This window comes from Chamaea fasciata, unplaced genomic scaffold (assembly GCF_029207755.1).
Source record: "Chamaea fasciata isolate MVZ Bird 193981 ecotype frontalis unplaced genomic scaffold, bChaFas1.0.hap1 SCAF_3, whole genome shotgun sequence".
NCBI classification, from domain to species: Eukaryota; Metazoa; Chordata; class Aves; order Passeriformes; family Sylviidae; genus Chamaea; species Chamaea fasciata.
The window spans coordinates 1,391,157-1,417,601 of NW_027094088.1; the positions used below are offsets into that span (position 1 = coordinate 1,391,157).

Consider the following 26,445-nt stretch of genomic DNA (forward strand, 5'->3'; position numbering starts at 1 on the left):
TTTATTCATTAGAACTTCACTCTGCCAGGTTTAACTTTGCCCCCCTCTTGATCTTCAGCCCGGGGAACAATTTCCATTGTGCTCTGCTGACAGCTCAGAAAAGGAAAGCCCAAACCCACTCTCTCACTGCTGATAGCCCCAAGCATTAAAGAGAGAAACTTTTTGTTCTGGTGTTACTGCCAGGCCTTCCAAGAAAACCGGCAGGACTTTGTGAGCATTGCACAGCTCAGGAAAAAGCCCTGTCTTGCCCTGCTGTGCTCTGCCCTGTCCAGGTGGATTTCTGGAGAACTGCTGGAAGCAAACACCTCTCTGAGCACATTCTTTCCACGAGCAGCGTGTCTCTGCAGAGAGCTGCAGCTCAGCAGTGTCCCTCCCATGCAGGAGCACTGACACAAGCCTGACTTTTGGTGGGCTTTGGTCCTTTAGCTGTGACTCACACAGAATGTGGGGGTTGGAGGTGGACACGCCTTGAACAAACCTCACAGAGGGCCAGACTTTATCCAGAAATTATGGGAAAATGTGTAACTACTCAAAACAAAAAACCCCACCCAAAAGCCCCAGTGTTCCCCACCACAATATATGGGGCAGGTAATAAGACTATCAAATCAAACTCTGAATGGGATCAGAATGGAGCCTCCCTTTTAAGTTCTAAAGATGCTCTCCTAGAACTGGTGGGTGAAATTAATACCAAAGCCATTGTCAAGTCGATGTCCTATGAGTGGAAATTCAATTAAAGTAGAGTTATGGGCTCACAACTGCAAAAACTACTCAGAAATTCGCTGAAACAATACAGCTGCTGAGGGAGCAGATAACAGTATGTGAGAGCAGAGGGTGATTTCCTTGGGCACTCCGCAATCTCTGCCCTTCAGTTTCACTATTCATCATCAGCCACCTGCAGAGCACCAGCCCTTTAGCTGACATACCTGACTCTTCTTTGATCTGGCTTCTAGGAAAAACAGGGTCAGCGTGGACGTGCTTATCTCAGGTTACTTTTGAACTCTTTGATCCAATCTAACAGATCGGTAGGTAATGAGCTCAGAGCTGCTGTGCTGCTGGTAACGAAAGCCTACTGCTGGACCAGGGAGACACCCTAGCAGTGTGGAAAGGCAAGGGACTGAGCTCAGCTCCTAAACACAGTAGAGAGGAGTGCATAATTACTGCAACTGGCACTTCTCGTCAACCTCCGTGCTGCATCAGGCCCCGGAAGATCCAGGCAAGAAGCCAGACTGTGACTGTTCTCCTGTGACTGTTTATTTCAAGGGAGGCTGGAAGCATCTTTTGGAAATTCCCTGAAGCCTCAACAGCATGAGAACATGACATATCCCTGGCGGGTGTTTATATATAGAGGGATGAAGGTCCAGCCGTCACAATTTCCATCCAGATCCCAGGAATACAAGAACTGGAAACTCAGACACACGCTCCCTGCCAGAATTCAAGGAGTCCCGTTGCTGGCTGGTGTGTGCAGTGACTGAGAAGCTGAAGAGACTGTTGTTCACCCCAAGAGTGCAAGGGGATAAACAGCAGAGGATAAACCAATGGTTAAAGGGTTATTCTGCCCCAAAGGGAGACTAAGACATGAGCTTAGGAACTCCAAATGTCTCTGCTTTCCAGGCATTGCCATGGGCAGCAGCGACTGGGATGAACAGAGCTCCTGGGCAGCAGGAATGCAAGAGTGTGGATGTGGAGACTTCGATAGGAATGCAGTGCAAGGGGAGAAGTCTGCCAGAAAGGAACAGGATGCTGGTTAAGGGAGACCCAAGCTGTGCTTAGATGCATCATGAGAGCAAAGTGCTTCGTGCCCACTCCTGAGTCACATAATGCTTTTTGGTTTTTTTTAGTGAATTGTGATGCAGAAGAGAGGAAATGAGGCCCCACAGAGCCCTACATCAGCATCCACAGTGCTAAAATCTTGTACAGAACAAGAATCATAGTGTTAGGTCCTAAAAAGCTTTCAGTCAAAGCAGGTTCAAGAAGCGGCAGATGCCAAGGGGATAGCCCAGAAAAAGAGGGGAGGTGATATCACTCAGCACTGGAGGGCATGCCTCTGCACCCATCCTAGCACCTCAAAGGAGAGAGGTGAGATTTGGTGCACAAGTGTAAGAACAAAACTTCCTGCTCTTGCTCGTACTGAAATATCCTCAACATTCACACTGTCAAACCTCTGCCACACTGAACTACTTTTTGAAGAGAAAACCGGTTTCTCCTGGAACCACAAAATTTTAAGACATAGTATTAATACATGAACTGGCTACCATGATTTTGTGTTTAGTTTAGAAGTGGCACCTTAAAAAGTCAGATAACAGAAAAAGCAGGTCACAGCCTCAACAAGGGATTCATAAAAGAAAGGAAAAAAGAAAATTGAAGTCAATTTACTGGCACGTGGTACACCAGAAACTAACATTTGGTTTTTGAAACTTCCTGTACCTCAGGGTGTTCACTGCAGCAAGCAAAGGGCATAAACCTCTTGTTACTGAAGGAGGAAGCAAAAAGCATTACTTGTGTTATGGCCAGGGAAGAGAAGGCCGAGAATGTTTTTGATTGCCTGGCTGACCCAGTTTTTGAGATCACTGCTCCTAAACTTCACCTGTCTTGAAGAGAAGTGCTGTTACCAGGACAGAGATTATGAGGTTGGAGGAGCTTGGGGTATGCCTGATGGACTGTGGATCAGATAGACAGGTAGATTAGCTTATAAGTTGGAAAGACAGGTAAAATAGCTTACATGTTAACCCTAGAGTAAACCAGGACCTTGAGCCAGCAATCAGTTCTCTGTCATAGCCCAGTCCAAACTCTGAAAGGCAGAGTTCTCACTGCCTGGAGATAGTAATGACCAGGAGGGGTATTTCAGTTTAAGGGGAAGTGACTCTTTACAGGGAGGTTTGCTGCTTTGAGTCATTGCCTTTGATGTGGCAGAACATGAAACGCGTAGAGTTTTTTTTTATGTGCACCTGAAAACTTAGCTTTGGCAAATTTGGAAGGACTGTATTGCTTTCTACCTGATCAGCTAACACAGATGGATAAATCGATGTTTTAGGGTAACCAACCTCTGTTTTTTCCCCCAGGTAAGCAAATATATTCCCACAAGCATTCTAACTCTGTTCTGGCCTTGGTAGGAATCAGCTTTTCTTGTGTTTTACCTCTGGTGCTGAGCTGCACTTTCAATGCTGTACCGTGGTGTGTGCACACAAAGGACACAGCTCTAGGTGAAGGAATGATGATCCTGCAAAAAGCTACTGGAGAATGCCAGGTATCTGACATTTTATGGGACAGTGGAGTGGTGAAAAAGAGCTTTTGTTCCAGCCTTCCTCTGCTTTTTGCTCCTTGCAGTGCTGTCAGCAAGGTTTGGAAGGAGTGGAGATGAGTTGCCAGTTGCTGTTTCTCACTCACACTGGCCTGAAGCCTATAAACATTCCTGGGCTAACCACAAGAGGATTTTCCAGAGCAAAGGCCACTAAAACCGTCTGCAGTGCTTGGGGAAAGCTTCAGAATGGAAACCAGGATGGAGCCTGATACTCCCCCTGTTTTAGTAACAGTGTCTCGAGCTGAGAAGCAAAATGCATGCAATTAATACATTTAAGTATTTTTATAATTTATTTAATAAATTTAAGTATTAAATGCATGCAATTAATAAATTAAATTATTTTTAATATATTTTTCTTTTAGTTCTAATAACAAAAGACTAGTTCATGATGAGGAGTGAACACAAACCACTGAAGTATAGGCTACAGACTTTGGTTTAATCGTTTCTGTTAATCAACAGAACAGTCTTTGTAAATTCAGCAGTGTAAAAATCAAGCTTGTTCACATCTCCTTAGCATCCCTTCAGGCCACTTCCTGGATTAGCTTCTATTCATTCAGCTGTTGCTCTGCTTTGAGGATACCAAACTAACTTTGAGCTATTGTGTAAGAAAGGAGGAAGTAGGCAGGCTCCCCTGCGGTGTGACAGTGGGAAAGGACTGAAAAGACACGAACATGCAAGTCCTGCTGTTTGTGGAAACAGACTTTTTCTTCATGTTAGGTATGAAGTATTTAAGATGGTCAGTTGGCAGGTGCACGTTATCTTCAATGGCACGGAACCACACAGCTTGTACAACCTGGCCCTGAGACTGTCAGCACTGAAAAATGTCATTGTGACACAGCTGCAATAGTCAAAATGTATTTCTTTTTCCCCAGCGGACTCTCAGCAGTCTGATCTTTGCTAAATGTCAAGTGTGGGGTTTAATTCTGAGTTTCCTGGCTCTCACGTACCTTCTCATTTAACCAGCTTCAGAAATGACTGCTGCTGTAGTTTTATCAGGTGCTAACAGTGAGATGCTGATAAAAGGGAGCGTAGTACACACTTAGAGACTTGCCCTAAATACTACAGGCAAACTTAATCTCTTTGCTGATAAGGCAGTTCACAAGGAATAAAGATTACAATGTGCAGGCTACGGTGGTGGGGGTACCAGCTCTGCAGGACCTCCTCATTCTGCTGAGGGAGAGGAGGGAAGTGAAGTTTAAAGATTCAGCTGTCCCACCTAGTATGACAAATAGGAACTGCTAAGCTGTGTGTGTTTGTTAGTAAGTACCACAGCTCCCTTGGCAGTTCTGTTTGCTGGCGCTCCTTGCTTTTCCGGGAGCCAGTGGTGTTCCCCACTGCCAGGGTTTTTCTAGTGGCAGGGACTTGGCATGATCCAGTGGGGTGAAATCACAGGGGTGGCTGTTTTCTGCATGCTGTAATATTGCACGTGCTCCCGCTGCTAAATAAAGCCGATCTGCTGATGTTTCGCATTCCACAGCTCCAGCTCCACTCCCTGCAAGGAAATGAAGTGCTGCTTTCCAGGTCACAGGAGGCCTCCAGGGAGTGATGGGGAGTTCTTGGGGACAGATATGACTGGCAAGAGGTGGCCTAGCACTAGAGCAGAGTTCAGGGTTAGTTCCAGCTCAGGGTGTAGCTAGGTTTGTATCTCCACTTGTGCAGTGACCCCAAATGCCCAGGCCTGGCTCAGGACACACTGTAAGGGCGAGGCAGAGTCACTGCTGTGCCTCAAACACAGAGCCAAAGGCTCTCCCTGTGGAGAGAAAAGCAAAGCAAGAAAAGCAAAGCCCTCTTGGCAGCCACGGGACTTCAAATTGATTTTCCTCCTCTTAGTGACTTCCTCCTAAACACATCAGTTTGCCCTCACGACTATGAAGTCCAAAGGATCTTGGAAAAAACTCCCAGTCTATTATGAAGGGGATCCCCATGACTCCAATCCTGGTTTGGCTGGGTTGCACATGGCTAATAAGCGAGATGGGTACAATGGATAGCTCAGAGATAGGATTTAATGCATAGACCATAGGGGTGTGGTTAGCCTGGCGTTCTCTAGGGTTTTACCTGGGGGTAGGTGCCCAAACTTGGTCACGGGGCAGGGCCTTGACGTTATAAGTCTAAGGTCTCGAACCAACGGGGCTTACTCTATTAGCATCTTCCTAATGTCCCACCTGCCAAGGTCCCGGGTTTATTCCCTTCGTGTCGGGAAGCCGGGCTAAGCTTTCAGCTGTCTTAGCCAGGTAATTCCCAGGCTTCTACAGTCTCCCTCACAGCTGGCAGCTCTCTCTCTCTCCCCTGGCAGCGTTTCTTCCCGGCAGCTTTCCTCCCGACTGCCTGCCCAGACGGTGACGGCGCGGATCCCTGCCCTCTGCCCTGGGATGTCTGCCCGTGCCGTGCACACGCTCTCAGGCGGCGCTGCTGCCATTCTCTTTGCTCCACGGGCATCCAGCACGTGTCCGCGACACTCCCTGCAGCCCTGGTGAACAGTCACGATGTCCGCGTGGCTAAATGTCCTTGTCACCACGCCTGCTGTGGCTGCGGCAGCGCACGCCGAGCGCGCCAGGCGCCGAAGGGATGCGACGCCCCAGCGGAGCGTGGTTTGCATCCCGCTGCTCATCTTCCACTCCGCCGCCCGCTCCGACTCCTCGGCGGGAGCACACGGGCGTCCTCGGTGCCTATCCTTCGGGGGAAGGCTGGCAGCTCCCGTCCCGCGTGGGAATCGTGTGGGTTTGTTCTCATGCCGCGCTGTGATGTTTGCATTCTGCAGCCGCGCTCTCATCGCCGCTCAGGCCTCGGGCGCGCCGCGCCTTTGCTAAGCGGCGGTGTGAAGCATCCCGTGTGCCAGGCTCGGGACAGCACCCCGCCTAACCTCGCCCAGACCTCTCCCCTCTCCATCCAGGGCGCTAAATCCGAGTTAAAACATTTTGAAATGCACCGGCAGCCCCGCGGGGGCGGGCCCGGGGCCTGCGCAGCCGCTGTGGGCCGTCCCGCCGCCCTGTGTCCGCCTTCCTGTCCGTGTGCGTGTCGCCGCTGGTGCTCGTCTCCCGGCGGACGCCGTGCTCGGGGCTCTCGGGTCGCTGCTGTCCGCAGCCGCGAGGCTGCTGCCCGCTTCCCCTCGCCCCTGGGCGGCCTCGGGGCGGGAGGGCCCTGGCTGGGCCCGGCTCGGAGCAGCCCTGCCGCCCTTTTCGCTTTCCCCGTTATTTCTCTCCCTCCTCCCCCGGGCTCTGGCTGGTTTTGGGCTGCCGCAGCGATGTTTCCCCTCAGGAGGCGGTGAGCTCAGCATGGCCAGGCCGCGGGGTGCTCCGGCTTTGGCCCGCACCGTGCCCTGTGTCGCTCTGGTTGCGCTTCGCTGCCCGGGGAGGGCTTTTTGAAATAACGCGGTGATGTTCCTCGCAGAAAAAGGGGAAAGAAAGAAGGCCGGGAGGAAGAGAACCCCCTCACCTGCTGAGCAGGGCAGCTGGTACGGCCAGTGCCTCACACCCTGCTGTGTCCATCACGTCCTGCAGCAGTGCTGCCAGCCAGGCAAGGCTCTGCAGGCTTTTGGGGCATTCTTGGTAGGTGTGCAGTGCCACGGGGTGAGGGTGGCCCGAAAAAACAGCCAATTTCTGCCTGAAAGTGTGTCTGTCCTGGTTGCTCGCTGAAAATCCTCGAGGTGACGGCAAAGGAAATAGTGTTTGGGTTTTGTGGCCCTCTTATAGCACGTTTGCAGGTTGTGGTTTGTCAAGAGACTCACCTCTAGATTAACCTGGTGGGGAAATACCTGCTCTCCTCGGGAGGGAGGGAGGGCTGCCAGCTGTTATTTGTTCTCTGCTTGATGGGTTTTGAGTAAACGGCTCACCTGGCAGCTTCTTGTAAAGAAAATCTTGCTTTTAATTCTAGGATGTACCAGCCCCTTTCCAGGAGGTCTCCACTGCTGTCAGAAGGTTCAAGGGCATAACTAGGTGTGCTCTGCTTCCTAGAAAACGAATTTTTCCTCTGTAGCTGAGCCAACAAACAGTGGGATATGTGATGACTGGCTGTTGACACTGGCTAGCATATGCACTTGGAAAGGTCACCCTGTCCATCTGCCGCATCAGCTGGTGCGAAGCATCTGACTGACCCGTTTGTTTCATTCCAGCAGCCTGGGCTTGGCAAACCGTGAAGGAAGATTAAGGGGATCCTGAAGCAGCGACAGACTGTTTGCTCCTGGACTTTGTCCAAAGGGGACTGTTTGCACATCAGGTATGGCACAGAGGAATCAGTGAATCTCTTTCATTTGTCTGAAGGCCCGGGGCTGAGCCATTTCTCACAGACACCATCAGTTGTGGTCTCACCATAATCTTTGGGGATAGGACTAGAGGGAGCTAATCCAGAGGAAAACGATTTTTTAAAAATAGATTAAAAAAAACAACAACTGTTTTTTGCTTTGTTTTATCTCAGCCTGATCAGAAGGTGGTTGCACGTGTTGTTAATCCATCAGTGCTATCACGCCAGCAGCCTCTATTGCTGTAATTTGCCTTTTGCCCCTGGAGGGATAGAATTCATTGGGCTTGCTTGTGGTGTGTGTTTTTTGGGGTTTTTCCAGTCCAATGAGGGGAATAGGTCGTTTACTTCTCTAAAATACTATTCTGCTTAAAAGTAGCACACATCATAAACACAATATTTGAGGAAGGCTTTCCTTCTCTGTGTTCCTCGTGCACAGATCATGTGTGTTTTGGTGCATGAAGAGCAATAGAGGAGAAGTTTCCTTCTGTTGGGCGAAGGTGGTTGTGTACTTTTTGGTTTTAACCTTCCACTGCCTTTTGCCTGGAAGCTTTCTGTGGATGCACACATCTTTTCCCTGATAGCTGCTGCTCGCTGCTATCACAGCCATCGTCTCTTCATTAGTGAGTTGGCCAGTATTTTGCAAAGGTCAGAGGTGTTTAAAAGTTTACTCAGCACACCAGCAGCTAAGGAATCATGTTATTTTTTAAAAAAATCTGCCTGGAGATATTTATTTTTCAGTCCTGATGCATTCTGGGGATTTCCTTGCCCACTGTGGCTGTCACGTTCCTTATTGGTAATATCCTCAAGATAAGCATTTGTTGTCTTAATTTTATAGAAAAGGAGATGAATGTGAGCCTGCAGGGTCACAGGTCATTGCCTTACCACCAGATCTGGAGCCTGAGGCTGTGCTTCTGGAAATCTAGATTTATTGTGGTCTCCTAGTTCTCCTACTTAAGGCTGAGGGCTGTTATCTACAGGGCTTGCTGTTGTTCCTTCTTTACATCTTTAAATTCGTTTTTATTTTCTTAATTAAAGCATGATTATACTAGAACAGCTCATAAAGCAGTAGAGAAATGCCAGATCGTTTGTGTTGAACCTCTGCTTAGAGTTTCACGCTCTAAAAACCCATCTGAGTGTCATTTCTGTCTGCAGTGTGGGGCCATGGAAGGAAAGGAGGCATCACCAAGTCACACCTCAGAGAGCAGCACACTGGACCTCCCCTCCGGCTGTGTCCTAGCAGAGCACCTCCTGCCTCCACACAGCTCTGAAAACAGCCAGGAGCTTGATCCTTCTGGGGATGCTTTTCCCTCTCCACCCACAGGTGACAGCTTCTCCTTCTCCACATGCTTTCTTTAGCCAGTGCTTCATCTGTGTGGGTGGTGTGTTGCTTGACTGAGTCACCTGGTGCACTTGCCTGTCATAAAACACAATTTTACCAGAGCTGCAGTCTGGTAAATCCAGCTGGGCAGATCCTGTGGGATTGATGGGACACAGGAAAGGAGCTCAGAGGATGCTGTCAGCTGCTCATGTTCTGCAGTACTCTTCATGTTTAATGTGTTCTCAGAAGGACCACTAATAGAGTAGTCCTTCGGGCACCAGGGGTAAACACTGTCTTAAATTTCCATAGTCAGCAGGAAGAGTTTTTAAACTTTTTCTTACGTTTTTTTGTGTGCTCCTCACGAGCTCAGGATGTGGCCTCATTACCCCATTATTTTAATAATAATAATAATAATAATAATAATAATAATAATAATAACTGAGTCTTTGCTTGTGCTAATGACAATAGTGTGGTGAGGACTGCTTCAGCTCAACTCTAGTGAGACAGCAGTTTCCTCACTTGAAAGAAGACTGGCTTCTGCAGAAGTGGCATTTTAGGTCAGCCACTACTCCAGAGTCTTAGAAGTAATGGTATAAATTATATATCTGAGAAGGGACAGCTGGCAAGGAATGTGAAATCAGAATGTGCTGGCCCAGTGGCACTTCTTGCCATATATTCATGCTGGTTGGAATGAAGGTTCTGGTAATTATATTTAATATTGGTGGGGGGGGGAAGTAAGTTCTGGTCAACAGATAATCTGTGGAGAGGATTTGTCAGGACACCTGAGCACGTGAAAGGTCACTGACAACATTTCTGGTTGCTTTAGAATCTTAAGTAGTGTCAAAGTACTCCTCTTTATCTGAAGTGGTTTTCTGTGGCCTGCTTCCAAGAAATCAGCTTGAAATTCAACAGGTGAATTTCTTTCAGTGGGAATTTCACTGTTTTCGTGCTAAACTGGTAAGCAGTGGGATCTGCCAGCTGATTTTGCCCGATTGCCTGTGCAGTTGCCTTCAGGTCTAGGTGTGGGACATCCAGAGCTGTAGTGGAACCTGCCAGCAGTAAAAACCAAGCCCTGCTTTGGTTTTCCACACAGACCAGGAAGTCACATGCCTTGTGTTAATAACGATGGGGATCTTCTGCTGTTAACCTCTGCTTTAAACCACAACACGTCTCACATTCCACGATCCACGTTGCACTGGCGCGATAACATGTCTGGCTTGAGGCTCTGCTTTATTTTTGTGTGTAAGAGAAGTGACCAGCACTGCGAGGAATGTCCTGAGCCAGCCTTTTCCACTGTCACGGGAGAGGAGAATGGAGAGGCTCCTCTGACAGGCTGGGAGGCATTTGCCTGCTCTGGTTTCAGGAGCCCAGTGCCACAGGTATGAAGCAATCCTGGGGGCTGTGAGGCAGTTTCTGGGATGTGTTGCTCAAACACCATTTGGTGTGGCTCAGGGCAAGCTGGCCTTGATTGCTGTGTTGGATGGGACACGCGGAATAACTGCGTGAGCACTTGGCAGCCCCGGGAATGTCTGAGGCTTAGTGGGAGCAGCCCATGAGGAAATGCCAGTGCTGGGGAAGGGTTTGTGGTGCCTGTGTGGAGCAGGCAGCTGAAGCTCAGCACCAAGGTATGCTGAGAGGTCACATCCTGCCTCCTGGCTGTCCCTGACACCTCCTGCTGCCACTGGGGATTCCAGGTGTGCTGAGGAGGGCAGGTGAGGCCCATGAATCCTCCTGGGGACTGCTCACAACTGAAACCACTTAGCAATAATTGTGGGATGCTCCTGGAGTGAAGTAATCCGAGTGTCACAGGATAACCAACTCATGCCCTGAACCTCTTGGTTGTTTTCTCCTCGTAACAGCACCAAACTAATATACATACCCACCTGAACTCTCTCTTTTGATGCAACTTCAACGTCCCAACCCATTGAGTTTGGTCACTGTGGCAGAGGAGACTGGAAGATGGTTTTAGAAATTATCTGCCCACGTCAGGTATTCTTGGAAAAGCAGCTTCTGCCAAATCTATCCTGGGGAAGGAGGTGCTTGTTTGTTTTGTCACGAGACATTGAGAGCTGCTGTGGCACCCTGTGAGTGACAGAGGAGTGGCTGTGGGATGCACCCCACAGAATGACCACCAGGTCGGGTCCTGGGGCTCGGGCAGGATGGGTGAGGATCTTTCTCAGTGGTTCAGAAGCATTTCCAAAGCCCCACAGGTCTCTGGGGATGTGGCAGCTTCCTTAGGACTGCAGCTGACTGGCAGGACAGGCTGTGTTTTCTGCCATCTGCAGCATGAACTGGGCTGGGGCTGACTGAGGTCCCACACCATCCGTGCCTCAGGAGGTGGGAATGGTCCTGGGCTCTTCCTGCTGCCTGAGGCACCACTTACAGGTTTTATTAGTCTGGAGTGGCTCCGTCACTTTTAATAGCAGAGTAGTCATTAGGCACGAGTACCTCCTGAAATCAGGCATCCCCAGGCAAGAAGACACCACTCCTGTTGGAATATTACTGAATGTTTGTGTGGAAATGAGGGTTCTGCTCTTGCAACAGCCATTCATACCTTTTGCTTTTTGTCATAGTGAGTTCCAGTGTCCTAAGTGGTGGTAGACTGAGAAAATTAAATGGGATCAGTAAATGCTTCATCTTTTTTTTTTTTTTTTTTAATCCCATACTGGAAGATAACTTTTATAAATCTAATTGTTTTATCATTTTTTAATCTGCGTTACTGAGTTTGCTCAATACACCAGGAAGACCTCACCACTTCCTCTGGACTAAGAAACGTTGCCTGCAGAAGTTCCTACTTGGCAGGCAGCACTCAAATGTATGTGTGGGAAAGCCTTAAATTATTTGGATTAGTATTTCACAGGAAGCCAATAAAGGTGGTTTCCAAAGAAATAAATCACTGGCAGTGTGACTTCTCATGTAGGGCACTGAACCAGAGAGTACCAGGGACAGTGGAAAAATACTATTTACCTGGAAAAGCTGCAACCTCAGAAGGGATTAGAGAATAAACAACAGATGTGCTCTACAGATTGGCAGAGCACAGGGCTCTGCCCGTGCTCTGTGCTCAGGCAGAACTGGAGAAATTCTACTGAATTTGGAAGCTGTCAGTTTTACGGGCAGTTGGGATTCCTCTGGGAAAAAACAATGTTACCTGTTCCCAGTGAATTTACGTGCCCAGTTTTGTGCTGGGTCGCTGTGTCTTTTCTTAGCAGCTGAGGAGTGGTGCTAATGTTGGTGCACGTGTTCTGACTCGTCCTTAAATGCTCTCTCCTCTCTTTCACATCCTCAGGCCTGTCAAGTGTTACTTAATCTGTTTTGCAGTAGTGGGTTTGTGTTTCCTGAAGAGATCTAGCATGGCTTGTGCTTTTCCTGTCCGGGAGTTGTTCCCAAGTGCTGATGCAGAGGCTGAAAATGACAGGAGTGTGTTTTGTCACATCAGCAGCAACTTCTCAGGGCTGGCTCTTGGGAGGTTCAGGTCAGCCCAGAACTCAGTGCTCATTACTTGGTGTAGAAATTACACCTTGGCTCTCTGAGCTGCCACTGCTGCCAAGAGTTGCCAGATTTCCTAAACAGCTTTTTTTCTTTCTGGCTAGAAACTTTTATATAAAGTCTCTTCTAGAGGTCTGTGTAACTTTGTAAATCCAAAACGTGTGTGGTGTTTTAAATCACTTTCAGACCGGGCTGCAGCTGAGCTAGAAAGGACTCATAACTGCACTCCAGGTTAGATACAGAAACTTCTGATAGTCTCCTTTGCCTGAAAGAAATCGATTACACTGAGAATATTTAACTTTTGGGTTTGCCCTGAAGGTGAAGGGAAGGGTGCTGTCCAAAGGTGTCTTGTGAAGAGTCTTCTTTGACTGCACAAAGTTAACATGCAAACCCACTTCACTTTGAGCAGTGGTCCCGAACAACTGAAGTAATTATTATTAACCACAGAACAACAGATTTATTTTTTTTTAAACAGTGTGTTGGTTTGAAATTGGTTAAGCACAGTGGCCTGGCTGAAGAACATAGTCCCTGTTTTGGGAATTGGTGGATTTTTACGGGTTTTGGTTTGTTTCCTGCTGCCCTCTAGTGCTCAATGTTTCCCATTTCTGATTCCACCAACCCGGCAGGCTTCAAACTTCAGAGGGTTTTTTTTCCTCTGTTTTTAATCAAGTGTCTTAACTCGAGTCTTACCAAGAGAAAAATGAAAGGCGAAATCTTTCAACGCTGTTACATTTTGTATAGTTGATGTGGGGCAGTGGGCTTGAAGTCGTGCAGCTCCGCTGAGGTTCTGGGCAGGCCCTTCAGTGGGTGACTCCGTGGCTCTGGTGAGTTTGGCATCCAAATTCCAGATTCCAGGCATCTCTTTGTGATCCAGTACTGCATGAAAAGGCAAGGTGGAATTTGTGTCCCCTGGCATAAAAGGATTACAGGGAAACTTCGCAGCACACAAAAGGAAGCACCTCTGGGTCACTGTTGGTCTTGGATCTTGTGTTCATTAATTTTTCAGGGATGTGCTATATAAAGCATCCGGCCAAAAATAAACCGTAGAACAGAAAAAGCTTTATTCTTCACAGTCTGGGAAAGAATACTGTTCCTTTTTGAGGAGAATTAGAGCCCTGGGCGTACATCAGTAAGGGGAAAAAAAGTGCCTTGCCTTTTAGACTTCAATGCTTCGGAGTGCCTCTGTGTTCTATGAGAGTGGACAGTTTGTATTAAACCATTGTAATTAGAAATCAGCTACTGAGAAACTGCTTCAGGAGCAGAGACAAGGAGTTGTGCTACTGCACTGAAGTTGTCAGATCTGTGTTTCTCTGCATGGAGGGGAGCTTGGGAGTTTGTCCCTTGGGAGGGAGAATTTGTTTTGCTTCTTATTACCCTGCTCTGCTTTTGATTGGTAATAAATTAATTCAATTTCCCCAGGCTGAATCTACCATGATGGTGTTTGGTGAGTGCTCTCTCCCTGTCCTTATTTCAACTCATGAACCTTTTGCTGTATTTCTTTAGCCCTGTCCAGTTGTGGAGGACTTTGGGGACATCTGTGGTCATCCCATCAGTGCCAGGCAGTGGGTCCTGTCAGGTGTGTAGAGCTCTGTCTGCCCTCTGGTGGGGCTGGGAGCTTTTAATACCACCTTGTTCTGTCCCATTTCTTCCTTACCTTTATCTAAAGTGTCATCCCCGCCTGGGCTTCCAGTTCTCTCATCACAGCCCTCAGTGTTTGTCCATTGCTGTGACCTAATCCAATCCAGGCTGCAGTAATGTCATTACGGCAGTTGTTCCTGAGGCAGCTTTGTGTATGTTTGTGCAAATGTTGTTTTATCTTACCAGGCCATGAGCATTAATCACTTAAATGAGAAGGAATTAAATCCTGTAAATAAATGTCGAGAATTCGTTCAATGGGCAAGAATAGACAAGAGCTTGTTGAATTCTTTGTGAATCATTTTTCGTCCTCTGAAGTGCAGATGTGGAGTCCTTTGAGATGGAAAGTTATAATTGGGAACAGAAGCTGTTCAAATATGGGTTTTATAGGGGAGTAATAAACAAATTCCGCCATCATTTGCAATTAGTACGATGCCATTAAATATTGTGGGAACAAAGAACAATTTCTGAGCTAGTAAAAGAAGACCTCAGGAGTTCCTCCTGACCAGGACACAGACTGATGTCAGGCTGGGGTGGGGATACCTTTGGGAAGCCAGGTGCCCCTGTCTCTGTGAAGCTGCAAAATGCAGTGCAGATGTGGCTGAAAAGCTGCTTCTTGCTTGGGTTCCTCCTTAATGGGCTTCCCTGGGCTTCCCCATTCTGTAAATATTTATCACATATGTAGTGCGATGTTCCTTCTGTGCTTGAAGCTGCTTTTGTAGTCCTGCTCGGGCTTCTCAAAGCCATGATCTCTGTTCCTTGCCCCTGGAAGTCATCAGTGAAGGGGGGGGATTTATGGAAGGACCATGGCTCCTGCAGACCCTCCTGGAGAGTGTCCAGGTTAGACTTGTCCCATTTTTCTCTCTGCTTTTAGGAAGAGAAGCATCTTTTGTAGGAAACAATTTCAGTGAAACTCCCAATTTTCCTGAACAGCTGGAGAAGAGAAGCTACAGAGCAAATCTTGAGGCCTGGGAGCCAAGGTGGTAATTTTTCCAACAAAGTGCTCCAATAATGCAGTAATGGCAGTTGTGAAACATTCCCATGTGTGCATGAATTGTTTTGTTTACTTTGGAGGGTGAGAACTGCTGTAGAGCTGAAACACCTCCACAAAATGCTTTATTTTTTTCCTGGGGAGAAAATGCTATGAATCCTTAGTAATTGAAATAGTTATGGAAAGCTGCAAAAGGCTGTTCCTGTTACCTGGGTGTGTGTTCGTGGCATCTTTCTATCAATGTTAAATTTAGTGTGGGGCTCCCAAGATGTTGGCTCCTTCCTTGAATATCAGAGTTGCTCTCTGGTTTCTACTTTTTTTTTCTCCTGGTCTGATTCTAAATGTAGGGGAGTTGTCTTGTAATTTATCAGAATCATCTGTCCTGATACACAGAACGCCTTGGGGGACCCTAATTTTGGGCACCAGTGATCAAACATGCACGGCCTGGCTTCTATTTTCGCAGGGAAGCCTTCCTTACATTTAGCTCTCAGTCACTCAGATGTTTTTTCAGCCTGTGACTGTGTGGTAGGACAATCATCTGGAGTTTATTGGACCCTAAAGGCCCTGCACTGAAATGCAGCAACAGAAAACAAGATGCATCTGCCCAGATTGTCGTGGTCCCTTATTGCCTCTGGATTTATTCCCTGAATTTGAAGCTTCCTTAGGAGCTGCTGCGAACTGGCAACAAAAACAAAACACATTTCAGGGAATCCCCTGTGCCTGGTGACAGGGAGGAGAACTAAGAAGTTATGCTGGTGCTGTTTAAATGAGAAGCTGTGCTCCCAGGATGCTGCTTAGTGTAGAGCCAGACCTGCTGGAGTGCTCCAGGGACTGCCCCAGAGCTGAGTTGAGGATGAGGATGATGAGCTCTAAGCAGTGCTGCCTGCCGTTACCCTCCTCTGACTGCAGGGCCTTTCTCTCTGCTTGGATTAATGCCAGGGGCGTGGAGTCTTTGTGGAGTTTTCCCTGGATTTGTGTGCAGGTATTTGGTCCCTGCCTTTGCATTCACGTGCTGCTCTCAGTGTTTGCTGCTTTCCCCTTTGTAACATCTGGCTTGGATCGAGCCCAGTGAGGTGTTCCTGAAGCCTCACAGCTCAGACTCCTCTCACCACTTACCTGTGGGGCATCTGGCACTGAATTTAGATTAGATCTCTGGCTTAATTTTTCTCCTCTCTTTCTCTGGTTTACTTCACTGAGCTCACTGGCGTGCAACTGATGAGGCTGCAGCATAAAAAATAGTGAGTCATAGCCCCTTAGCAGCAGACTGCAACTATAAAATACAGCACAACATCATCATCCACAAGACTTTTTTTTTGAAACAAAACAACGCCAGGCCAGTGATTCAGCATCAGTGTGGGCTGCAGTACGTGAAGTTTGTCCTGGAGCCTTCCTGCATCTGATTCCTTCCTTCATTTCGTGAAGTTTAACAGCCCACTGCCCTCCCTTCTTTGTGTTGTGTAGGTTCCTCAGAAGCTGGGCCTCTCGTTCATGCACATCTCTGTGCCTGTGAAATCTCCTCCCAGACAGATGGAATGCTCCCAGGATGGGCAGTGCTGCTGCCTCTCCAGCAAGCCTCCGTGGGAAGGGTTTCTTTGGGAAGGGTGGTGGCAGGCAGCTGGTTATTTATTGCTGCAATAAGCACTGGCGAGCAAGTGACAAGAATATCTTGAACTGTGTGTGCTGCTTGCTGTTCTTTTCAGCCTGCCCAGGGATTTCTGGCTCTGCTCTGTTGCTGTTCTCTCTGGGTAGAGGTGGAAGCAAGTGAGGGCTGGAGTTTTGCAAGTTCACTGTGTTCTGGAAGTGTAGCACTGCCTATGTCAGAGAGGTTATTTTGCTCCAAAACTTACTTGGGTTTGTGGAGAACGTAAAGCCTTTGCATTCCTGCCTTCCATAAGTGCCTACAGGCTGTTTTATACGGCTCTAAGCAATAAAATGATGCGTGTTAGTGCTAAAGGAGGGCCCAGCTTTGTACAGACTGCAGTGCCTGACAGGGAAAAAATTTGGGGGTTTGTGTGTATTTTTTTTGGTATTGCTGTTGTGCTTTTTAGTTAGTTTGTTTCTTGGGTTTTTTCTTTTGGTTTCTTCATCTGAAAATAGGAGACAAAATGAACCTGAAAGACTATGCATGGGAAAACAAAAAAGGATGCTATAATGTCTTCTAGATGAATGGAGGCTTTGGTACTCTCATAATGGTCTCTTTTTCTACGTGTATTTCTGTCTCAAAGAATGATGCAAACCTTTTCTTTCTTCTATATTTAAAATGAAATTTAAGCCAGTAATGATCTCCAGAGGAATCCGAATGCTGGTTCTGTGTCTGTTGGATGAAAAGGAAAGGCAGCAGAATCAAAATCAGTCACTTCTTACACAGCAGGTAATCAGATTATAAAACTCAGTGCAACAGGAAATCATTGAGGCCAAGAGCTCAGCAGTGGAATAAAGGGAACTATGCACTGATTGGGATAACAAGAGCAAGCTCAGGTAGTAGTTCTGGCTGATACAAATGCTACTGAGATATTGAATACATCTGAGGGTGTTTCAAGGCTGTAGGGGAGCAGCTGGGCAGTGGAACAGGGAGTACTGTGGAGATGATGGGTGTGGACATCCTGGCCCTGCTAGGCCAGAAACCATGGGAACGGAAAATAGGAATGTGAGGGAGGAAGCGAAAAGGAATGTGGTGCTTTATTTTAGCCAAGTCATGTATGACTGCACCTGTAAGATGGTGGTGAAGCAATATTGCCAAGGAACATTATAATGGGATCATTGCTTGGCAGTGGAAAATTTTACCTAAAGCCGTGAGAGTCTATAGAGTGAGGTCTGGAATCATTGAAGTGGCTTCTTGCATGCAAGCAATGCAGTCTCATCTCTACTAATCACCAACAGAGGCTTTTATTAATTAATTATTGCTGGCTATTTCCCAGTGTCTGCTCACACCCACATATCCCCAGCAGGACATTGCCACAAAGAACAGACCACAAGTGGAGGGGACATAGCAGGCTGATCTAACCCTGCCTGGCACCTCCTTCCTTTCCCTTTTAGAAAAGAGTTTTCCTGTTCTGCAAGTGGCAAAGCTAATGCTTCACTAAACTGTACCCCTTAAGCACTGTTACTTGAAAATAAATCCTTGGATGAGATGCCCAGAATCAGGAGCACGAGGGGATTGTTGGACTAGAGAAGCAGCCAAGGCAGAGTTGAGGGAGGGGAGGAACTTTTTTGAGGTCCACAGAGTGGGTTGTATTTGTGTATGTGTAAATTTTACAGTGGCATGGTATTTTATTAATGAATAACCAATAGATAAACTAAAAGTGCAGTAACTTGTACAGACCGAAGGAGGACTCATCCTTAATATGCTGACCCAATGCCTGGGCCAAGTCCTTCTGTACTGTTCATAATACAAACTTATTCTGAATTCAATTGTTTAAGCAGTTATTGTCTGTGAAGATTGCAAAGAAATGTGTCATCTCTACTTCTGGTCACGGTGCAGCACGAGTGGGATCTGTTTCATGATATCTCACCTTTCATTTGGAATTTCTTGGAAGGATGAGCATTCTGCTGAGGTGCTGAATTGAAGCAGAACCTGATTTACAGAGCTACCATCTGCAGTCTCAGCTGAATTTAACATTGCTCTACGTTGCTGCTTCTCCGGATGTCTAATGAGGTTATTATTTCTAGGTTAATTTTTCTCCCGGTGCAGTCTTAATTAAAATGTAATGAAGGCAGCAGAAGTTGCAAAATAAAATAACTTGAGAAGATCCATTTGGAGCTACAGCAGTGCTTTGTGGTAGGATGTTTGTTACAGCTGCTCATTATTATTTTGCGTGAGGCACTTGGCCAGTAGCATTTGTGTGTGTGTGAATCATGTGCAGAGCCTGTGACAGCATTCCAGGAGTGAAGTTAACTCCAGTTGCCTGAGACACTGAGTCTGTGCCAGTGGCTTTCATGTGCCTGGGTTGGATTGAATGGAAGGAAATATTAGGATTCTTAAGCCCAGCAATCTTGGAATATAAAGGGAAATATATTAAGACATCGCCTATTGCTGATAGTTAATGGAGACAGTGATTTATTTCTCTTGTAACTCTAGCTGGGATTTTTTTGATTTTGAAGAATCATTCTTTTGCAGAAGATTAAAGCAGAAATGAGGTTGATAGTGATGTGATACTCACAACGAAGGCATCGTGCTCCACAATTAGCAACTGTGAGCTGCAAACCCACCAGGGTGAGTTAGACCCTGTGGTCAAAGAGAGTGTGTTGTTGGCAAATGAGGTTCTTCATGCAGAAAACAAAATGCCGGCTTTGTGCTGTTCCTACACACTGCAGGAAATAGTCAATCGCCTAAATTCTCCAGGACTTCTCTTTTATTGACAGCACCTGGCAGTGAAATACCTGTAGATGAACCTTTGGTTATGGATTAATTAACTGCAATCTCTGCAGCTGCTTAAGAGTTAGAATGAGGGGATGGAAAAACCTAATGGTGTCTTTCAGGCAAGAATCCATCTTTAAAAAGTGCATGTGGCTGGCTTAAATACTTCAGTCTAATAACCTTCTCTGTTACTTGATTTGTTTGCCAAAATGTTTCTCCCTCTGTCACAGAACAAAGCCACTGTGCTGTTTGCGGATGCCAGTGCCCAGCTGTGTGTTGAAGTGTGGAAGCCTGTGCTTGCTGGGGTTACACTGATGGTTTCCCCTCTCCTGATCCTCCTGTCAACTAAACAAACCACTTTAACCCCTTCTTAATATGATTTCAGGAGGGAATCCTTCAGAGAGGATCTGGCAGGAGTCTCTCACCTATTGACTGCAACCAGGATTTGCCTTTCCAAAGCAGTGCTAAATGAATGTGTGGGGATCAAACCGAGCTGAATGCTCTTGCAGCAAAGCCATGGAACAAAACACATTATTTCATGGCTGTACCGTTGGAGCTAGAGGCAGATTTGCCCTCCTTAGAAGCACTACAATTCTATGTGCCACAAGATCCTGCTCCTCTCCGTTCCTGTGGGATCTTGGGGCAGATGTTAAGGCAGGAGTGATCCCAAAAACAGTGAGATGGCCAAATTGGAGGGAAGACAGGAGGCTTTCTTTGCTTTAGCAGCCTCAGTGAAGGTATTTACTTGAACCTTCCAAGCTTTGTGCAGCCCTGCCAGGCGATAGCTGGGCCCTCCCTTTCTCCTCACCTCTCAAACAGAGCTCAGGAGCTTTTCTCAGCCAGCAAGTCATTATTTTACTGCAGCAGTCTGCTTCCCCCACTTGATTATTGCACGAGAAAACAATCAGGCTTGGCTGCTGCTTTGGAAGCTGTTACATCTGGTAATGTGTCTGGGGTTTTCCTTTCGCAAAACACTGCTGATTGCCAATTTGGAAACAGCTATTTCTGGGCCCAGTGGGTTCCTGTGGATTTCACTTTTCTTCAGGACACCCTGAAGAAAATCCCCCATGGCTCTTGCTGTAGTGACAAATGAAGCCACAGAAGTGACTATGCTGATTTAACTCTTGGCTTGTGTTTTTCTATAACACTTTGCCCAAACCCCACCCTTGTCCTCCCTCTGTGAGTGTTTGTGGGAGCATCTCTGGCCTCATTAACATCCATGTGAATATTCCCTAAAGCTCAGTGCAGTCTTTAAAACGTGTCCCTGTCCAAAATGTGCTTTGGTGCACGTTAAGTCCTGCTTAAAGGCAAAAAACTAAGACAAAAGCAGGGCAGTCAACCCGAAGGAGCTGCAATTTGTGTGGCTTCTCACTCTCTGGATAACTCCTGAAATCCTACTGCTCGTGGCCCTTGATGTGGGGGATATAGTTCATTCAGGGGGTTAATTGGAATAAATCAATAAAACCTAAGGCTCTTTTGCTGTCTCTCCAGAGCTCCAGACACTAAAAGCACTGCAGGTGAGGGGTGTGATGCTTGGACAAGAGCTGGAGCCTTGCTCTAGTCAGCAGTGAGTGAGAAAAGGCATTGGGAAAGTTTACACTGAGGTGTTGGCGTCTCCTGTTAAACAACTTTTCCAAGTCTGTGGATTTAGAGTATTTCAGAATATTGTTACCCAAGTGTTCTGCTCTTGGGGTGATATTGCAGAATGAGACAGCACATTAGCTGTAAGGGAGTGTTTTATTAAAATACTTCTTAGCTCGTTTCCTGGCTAAACTTTTCAAATATTCTCCCTTTCATGTGTGCTCAATAATCTGTTCATCTTTTTCCATTGTATTTTTAATATTTTTACAAACTGGCGAGTGTTTGGATTGTTGGGGTTTTTTTTTAAAGGAAATTAAATCCTGTTTTCAGCTAGGGGCTTTTCATTAGACTGAGTCTGCAGCATGTGTCTCTAGCATCAGTATCAGCCTGTTACTGGGCTGTAATTGACTTTTTGTGTCCTGTCTGAGCAGAGTTCTCCTCAAAACCCAAGATCTGAGGGGAAAAAAGTAATTTGTGCAGATGGTCTTCATAAAACAAAGACAGATTAAATCTGGAGCTGTCACAGAATTGCTCTTAGAGATGCATCTGCTGCAAATAATTACCTCTCTTGAGCCCAGTAAGTTAATCAGTGTCTTCTGTTTGTGTCTGCAGTGAAAACAATTAAAAGCTCATTTCCTGGTTTTTAGGTAAACCTAGAGATTCTCTGACTTTTAGGGGTAATTAGATTTATTTTGATGTCTATCACAGTCCAAAGTGTTCCTGTTGGACAACTAGCTGTCTGTAATATCATTTACTTGTAGCCAGGATGTAATTTCTTTTCAGTCACTTTTTTTTTTTTTTCCTTGGGATGGTTCTTGCTAAAGAGCTCGAAATCCTTTTGTCTCCTCTCATGTAAATTGCATTTAAAAAGCTTAGGGCTCTTTGTACCATCATAAGAAACCTGTAATGTCTGTTTTGTTGACCATGAGTGGATTTAAACAACTTTTCCTGTGCCTTCTTTTCCTCGTGGCTTGGCAGGAGCATGAATTGCTGAGCCAAATTGTTGGGGGAAAAAAAAAAGCTCCAAAAAAAAAACCCCAAGGTGTTTTAAACTCTGTAGTACGTGGTAGTGATGGTAGACTCCTAAAAAAGAAGAGACAAGAGCACACCCCACGATTAACCTTTTGTGCCTCCTTTGGGGGATGGCTTCCCTTTGCTCTCTGTGCTCTGCTTGTGGCTTAGGTTTTGGCATTGGATCACAAGTGCTGGGTCACTAAAATCCACCTTTTGTCTCCACCTCTGTGTCAATCCCTTCATCTCTGAACCGTGGCAAGGCTGTGCTGCAGCAGCCTGGCCTCTCATTTTTTTTGTTCTAAAGAAAGAGTGACAGTGTCTGCAGGGAGGGCAGCAGACAGATATATTTGTTTTATTTTAATTCTCAGCGAGCCTTTGTTTTACCCTGATTCAATTGCTTACTCAAGGGCACCAATTTTTATTTTTTTTTGTGTGTGTGTGTGCCCTTTATGCATTAAACATTTTTCCAGCTCAGGGAGACATCAGATATATTTTCCATTGTCTTAAGAGTCACGACTAAACTTCAGCAGTGAATGTGGCCAAGGGGAAGTGGAAGAATGTGGGAGTGGGAAGTGGATTTGTCTGTAGAGTGGAGGGAATAAAAAACTCCTGTGCTATAAACATAGAGGTTTTAAAATCTCAAAGCGGAGAGATCTCCTGAACGTCCATTTGAATTTTCTGGCAGCTGTTCCTGACTTAGTTTAATTAATGGGAAATGCACCCAGACACTTTCCTTTTCGTAATTTAATAATGTTCGAGTCCAAGTCACTTTTGAATATGAGCATTTTCTGGTACGCTCTTGTATGTGCAGCTGCACCTTTTTTAAGAGGCTCAGGTGTCTGTTCTGTGCAGAAATATCCTCTTGCAGAGGTGCTGAGCCTTTCAGATGGCTTGTGAGGAAATGGAAGAGATTAAGGTAGCAGCTTGTCAAGGTAGTGGAACACAAATTAACTGCTTGTGTCCTCACAGGTGATCTAAAAAAACCTCTGTTAAGTAGACTTTGAAGAAAAACCCGTAAGCTGAAAAGGTTCACTGAAGCCTTTCTTTCAGGATTCCATTTTATTTAGAAATAAACCTGATGTATTTGCTGCAGTCACAGAATCCAACCTGTTTGAATTGCCTGCTTTTTAGGCCTTTTAAAACATAATTCTTGAGCTGATCGTGAACTTCTTGAGATTTAAAAAAAAAGTTAAAAGAAAATTACCCCAAGGTGTGATCTGCTAAATTTTGTGGGCTGTCAAATCCCACCCACCAGCCAGTGTCAAAAAAGAACCAGGAGAGTCGAGCTTCTAGATATAGGAACTTTGATATCTCCAGTTTAGATACAGGAATTGCCCGGTGGTAAACTTTGCTTTTGATTTCAGAAATGGATTCTGCCTCCACTGTTAAGGATCTGTTTTATCTCATACACGTATTACACAGTATTATCATTACATTTTACCCTTACACAATTTCATCACTGAGCAAAAATACCAATTTTCAGGCATTCATTATGTTAAATATTCGCCTTTTCCTCTGAGCAGGTGAATGGCCATATTAATGTGATTAATACTATTAATTATGTTTGTATTAATATTTCTCAGGAGTGCTAATCAGTGTCACTAATTCAGTGACATTTTTGAATGTGGTTGCGCCTGTGTTCTCACCCAGATGACAGAAGAACAATGGGAATTGCCAGATGCCCCAATCACACTGGTTGCTTCACTTTTTTTTTTTTTTTTAAAAGAGCTGTGCAGTTTTGGGAGTCTGATCATAAATTCTGAACTTGCTGGTGTTTCCTCATATCTGCTTCTGCAGTCTCTCTAGCCCTTAGTGAGAGAACAAATTCTGAACAAACACAAGCATTATTCATCTCCCTGCTCTGTAAAAGTCAGACAAAGACTCCCACACCACCTTGACAAACAGTTGGAGAGTGGTTCTTTCCTATTTGTAAATGGTCAAACTATTTCTGCCTGCAAATATCAGATGGGTTAGGTTTTTAATAGTTTTCCTTCTTTCCCTACCTTGTGTGATTGTTTTTGAATGAAGTAGGTATTTTCAGTTAGGCAATCTTAGGGTGTCAGGTGGGTGAAAAATGTTTGATTTAATGAAGGAACAGTGAAGTTGCCCTAACTTGTTCTGGTTTATCTAACCTTTTACTCACCTTATTTTGCAGGAATGAATTAATTTTTGCGTTCCCAGGTATTTGGTTGCAGTAACTATCACTAACCACAGTTCGTCAGTAGTCGAAGGAGTTGCTAGACGAGCTCTGAGCAAGTGCTTCACACACAGCACCACGCTCTTCCCTGATGAAGTGTCCTCCTAGGAGGGGCATCCTGGTGCTGTGTGAGAATAATATGGGATGGACAGCAGGAGTTTTGTTTTATTTTGTTTGCTTTGTAAACAGGAGTTCGGCTCTCACTTGCCTTCATCCTTTACCCAGAGTCGTGTCTGCAATTAATTCGGGTGAAATGTTTGATTTGCGCCCAGATCTGCTCATGGCTAAGAAAAAAAGCAGGACTAATAGGCTGCAGAGCCAGGTAAAAGGGTGTAAACAAGGCTGCAGTGACTGAACCCTTTTGCTGTTTGCCCTTTTTTGCCAAGGTGGGAAATGTCTGCCTTGCCAAGCCTGCCTCGTGACTGCCTGAGAGGACAGAGTCAGAAGATGGGCATGGAGACTTGCCTGCTCAGTGGTTTTTTTTTCTTCTTTGTAGGGTTTGAAGTCATACTCCTTGTCAAGGGCCTTCCCCCTTCTGCTCTGTACTTAGGTTTACTCAGTCCCTTCAGAAGCACAGAGTATCAGAGGAAGTTGTGTTTAACAGAGTTTTCACTTTCCTCTGCCTTACTTGACTCAGTTTTCTACCTCTTCTAATTTTTGCAGCATTTTCCCTTCCCCACAGCAGCTGTTTTACAATAAATCAGCTGTGGTACCCAGGCATCAACTCCACATCAGGATTCAGGTGTCCAAGAGCAGGACTTCCCATGAAGATGAGTAACGACAGCACTACAGCTCATAACTCCTCCGTTCTCAGAAGTATTTCCAAGTTGTTCAAAGTCATACTCCTTGTCAAGGACTTTCTCCCTTCTGCTCTGTACTTCAGGTTCTCTCAGTCCATTCAGAAGCACAGAGTATCGCAGCCATGGCACCACCTAGAAAAAGTTGGGTAGGCAAGTTGCAGCCCTGAGGATTCACTCCTAATATCCTTCTTAGCTTATAACCATTCCCAATTTCACTTTTCTGGTGCTTGGTTTATTAGCCACAGAGCAATTCCTGCAGAAAGCCGGTTGATTAAATGGCAGAACAATTCCGTTCAAAGCCCAATTTTCTCTCAAGCTACTGCTGATGGAAGAGATTTTCTGTGATTCCCTAAACAGCATGAGGATAATTAAGCAAAAGCCCTTGTGGTTCTCAAGCCTCCAGCATTTGTGAATAGTCTATAAATGTGCCCATTGCTCTAGTCCAATTTCTGTCCATTACCTGATTTTTAGTAATACTGCAGCAAAACTAGATGGCTCTAATATTTATTCAATATATACCTTTAAAGTAGCAAGCCAAAATGTCACAGACTAGTGATGAGAAAATGTCTCCCAAGTTATTAAACTTGTATATCTTGTTTGCTTTTCATTGCAGACTGTGCAGCTCGAGTTTTCTGTCTTGAAAATTTCCTTGATGACTGTTTGATGGATCTGACACTGATTTTTTTCTCAGTGTCAGGCTATTTCATTTATTAGCCTGTGCAAAGCTGATAAGTGGAGATTGGTATCTTGCTTCCATTCTTATTTTTGAGTCTGGTTTTTTTTTTTCTTTTTAATCAATGTCTGGTGCACAGGCTCCCACTGGCCATGCAGAAGAAAGAAACCCCAAGCTGTGTGGCTGGAGAGCATGTGGGGCTGCTCTTTTCTGTACACCTCTGCACAGCCTGGTCAGTGCTCACAGCCACGTCAGGCCTGCAGGGAGACTGGGGAAATACCCCATTCTGCCTTCAGATTTTCCCCAGGATATCAGTAGTTTTCTTTGCCTTTGTGCCTGCCGTTTGCCTGTGCTTTTTGAGATTATTTGTTGGTTTTATTCTTGTATTCCTGCTTAAAGGAGAGTGAGCCTTTCTGTGTTTGTCTGAGGTGCAGCAGGTTTCCGGGAGCGTGACACAGACAAGAACCATGGTTTCAAAACCATCTTCTTGCAGGTAAATTCAGGAAACCATCTCTGCAAATGTTCCTCTGTTGTTCCTTGTGAAAGATCAGTCCTGACTGGAGCTAAAGACCTTTGGTCTGAAGAGGTACAGGCTGCACATATTCAGCTCTTTCAATCCCATCTAGAGGGAATCAGCCCATCTCTGAGCACTTCTTGCAGTATTCTGCTTCTGCCCTTGGATAAAAATGAAAGATCAGGATCTTAAAATCTGGTAACTGCAACCTACCCTCTTGTTCTTCTGCTGGAGAACCTGCAGTGATATGCTCCTGAAGAATTAGTGAAGTGAAAGCTTAGATGGCATTGTTTTCCACAGAGCTAAAATCTCTGTGTCTTCTCTTAAATTGGGTATGAGAGCATC

At 45.8% G+C, this 26,445-nt stretch overlaps 1 protein-coding gene across 1 annotated transcript in view; it reads left to right on the forward strand.

Moving 5' to 3' along the window:
• Positions 1-26,445, forward strand: part of SHLD1 (shieldin complex subunit 1) — a 55,075-nt gene that overhangs the window by 17,157 nt on the left and 11,473 nt on the right. The window contains exons 4-7 of the mRNA XM_066177693.1: positions 3,111-3,244; positions 6,686-6,843; positions 7,407-7,510; positions 8,687-8,855. Coding sequence (XP_066033790.1) covers positions 8,696-8,855 — 160 coding nt within the window. The 5' untranslated portion in view covers positions 3,111-3,244; positions 6,686-6,843; positions 7,407-7,510; positions 8,687-8,695. The remainder of the gene's footprint in view (positions 1-3,110; positions 3,245-6,685; positions 6,844-7,406; positions 7,511-8,686; positions 8,856-26,445) is intronic.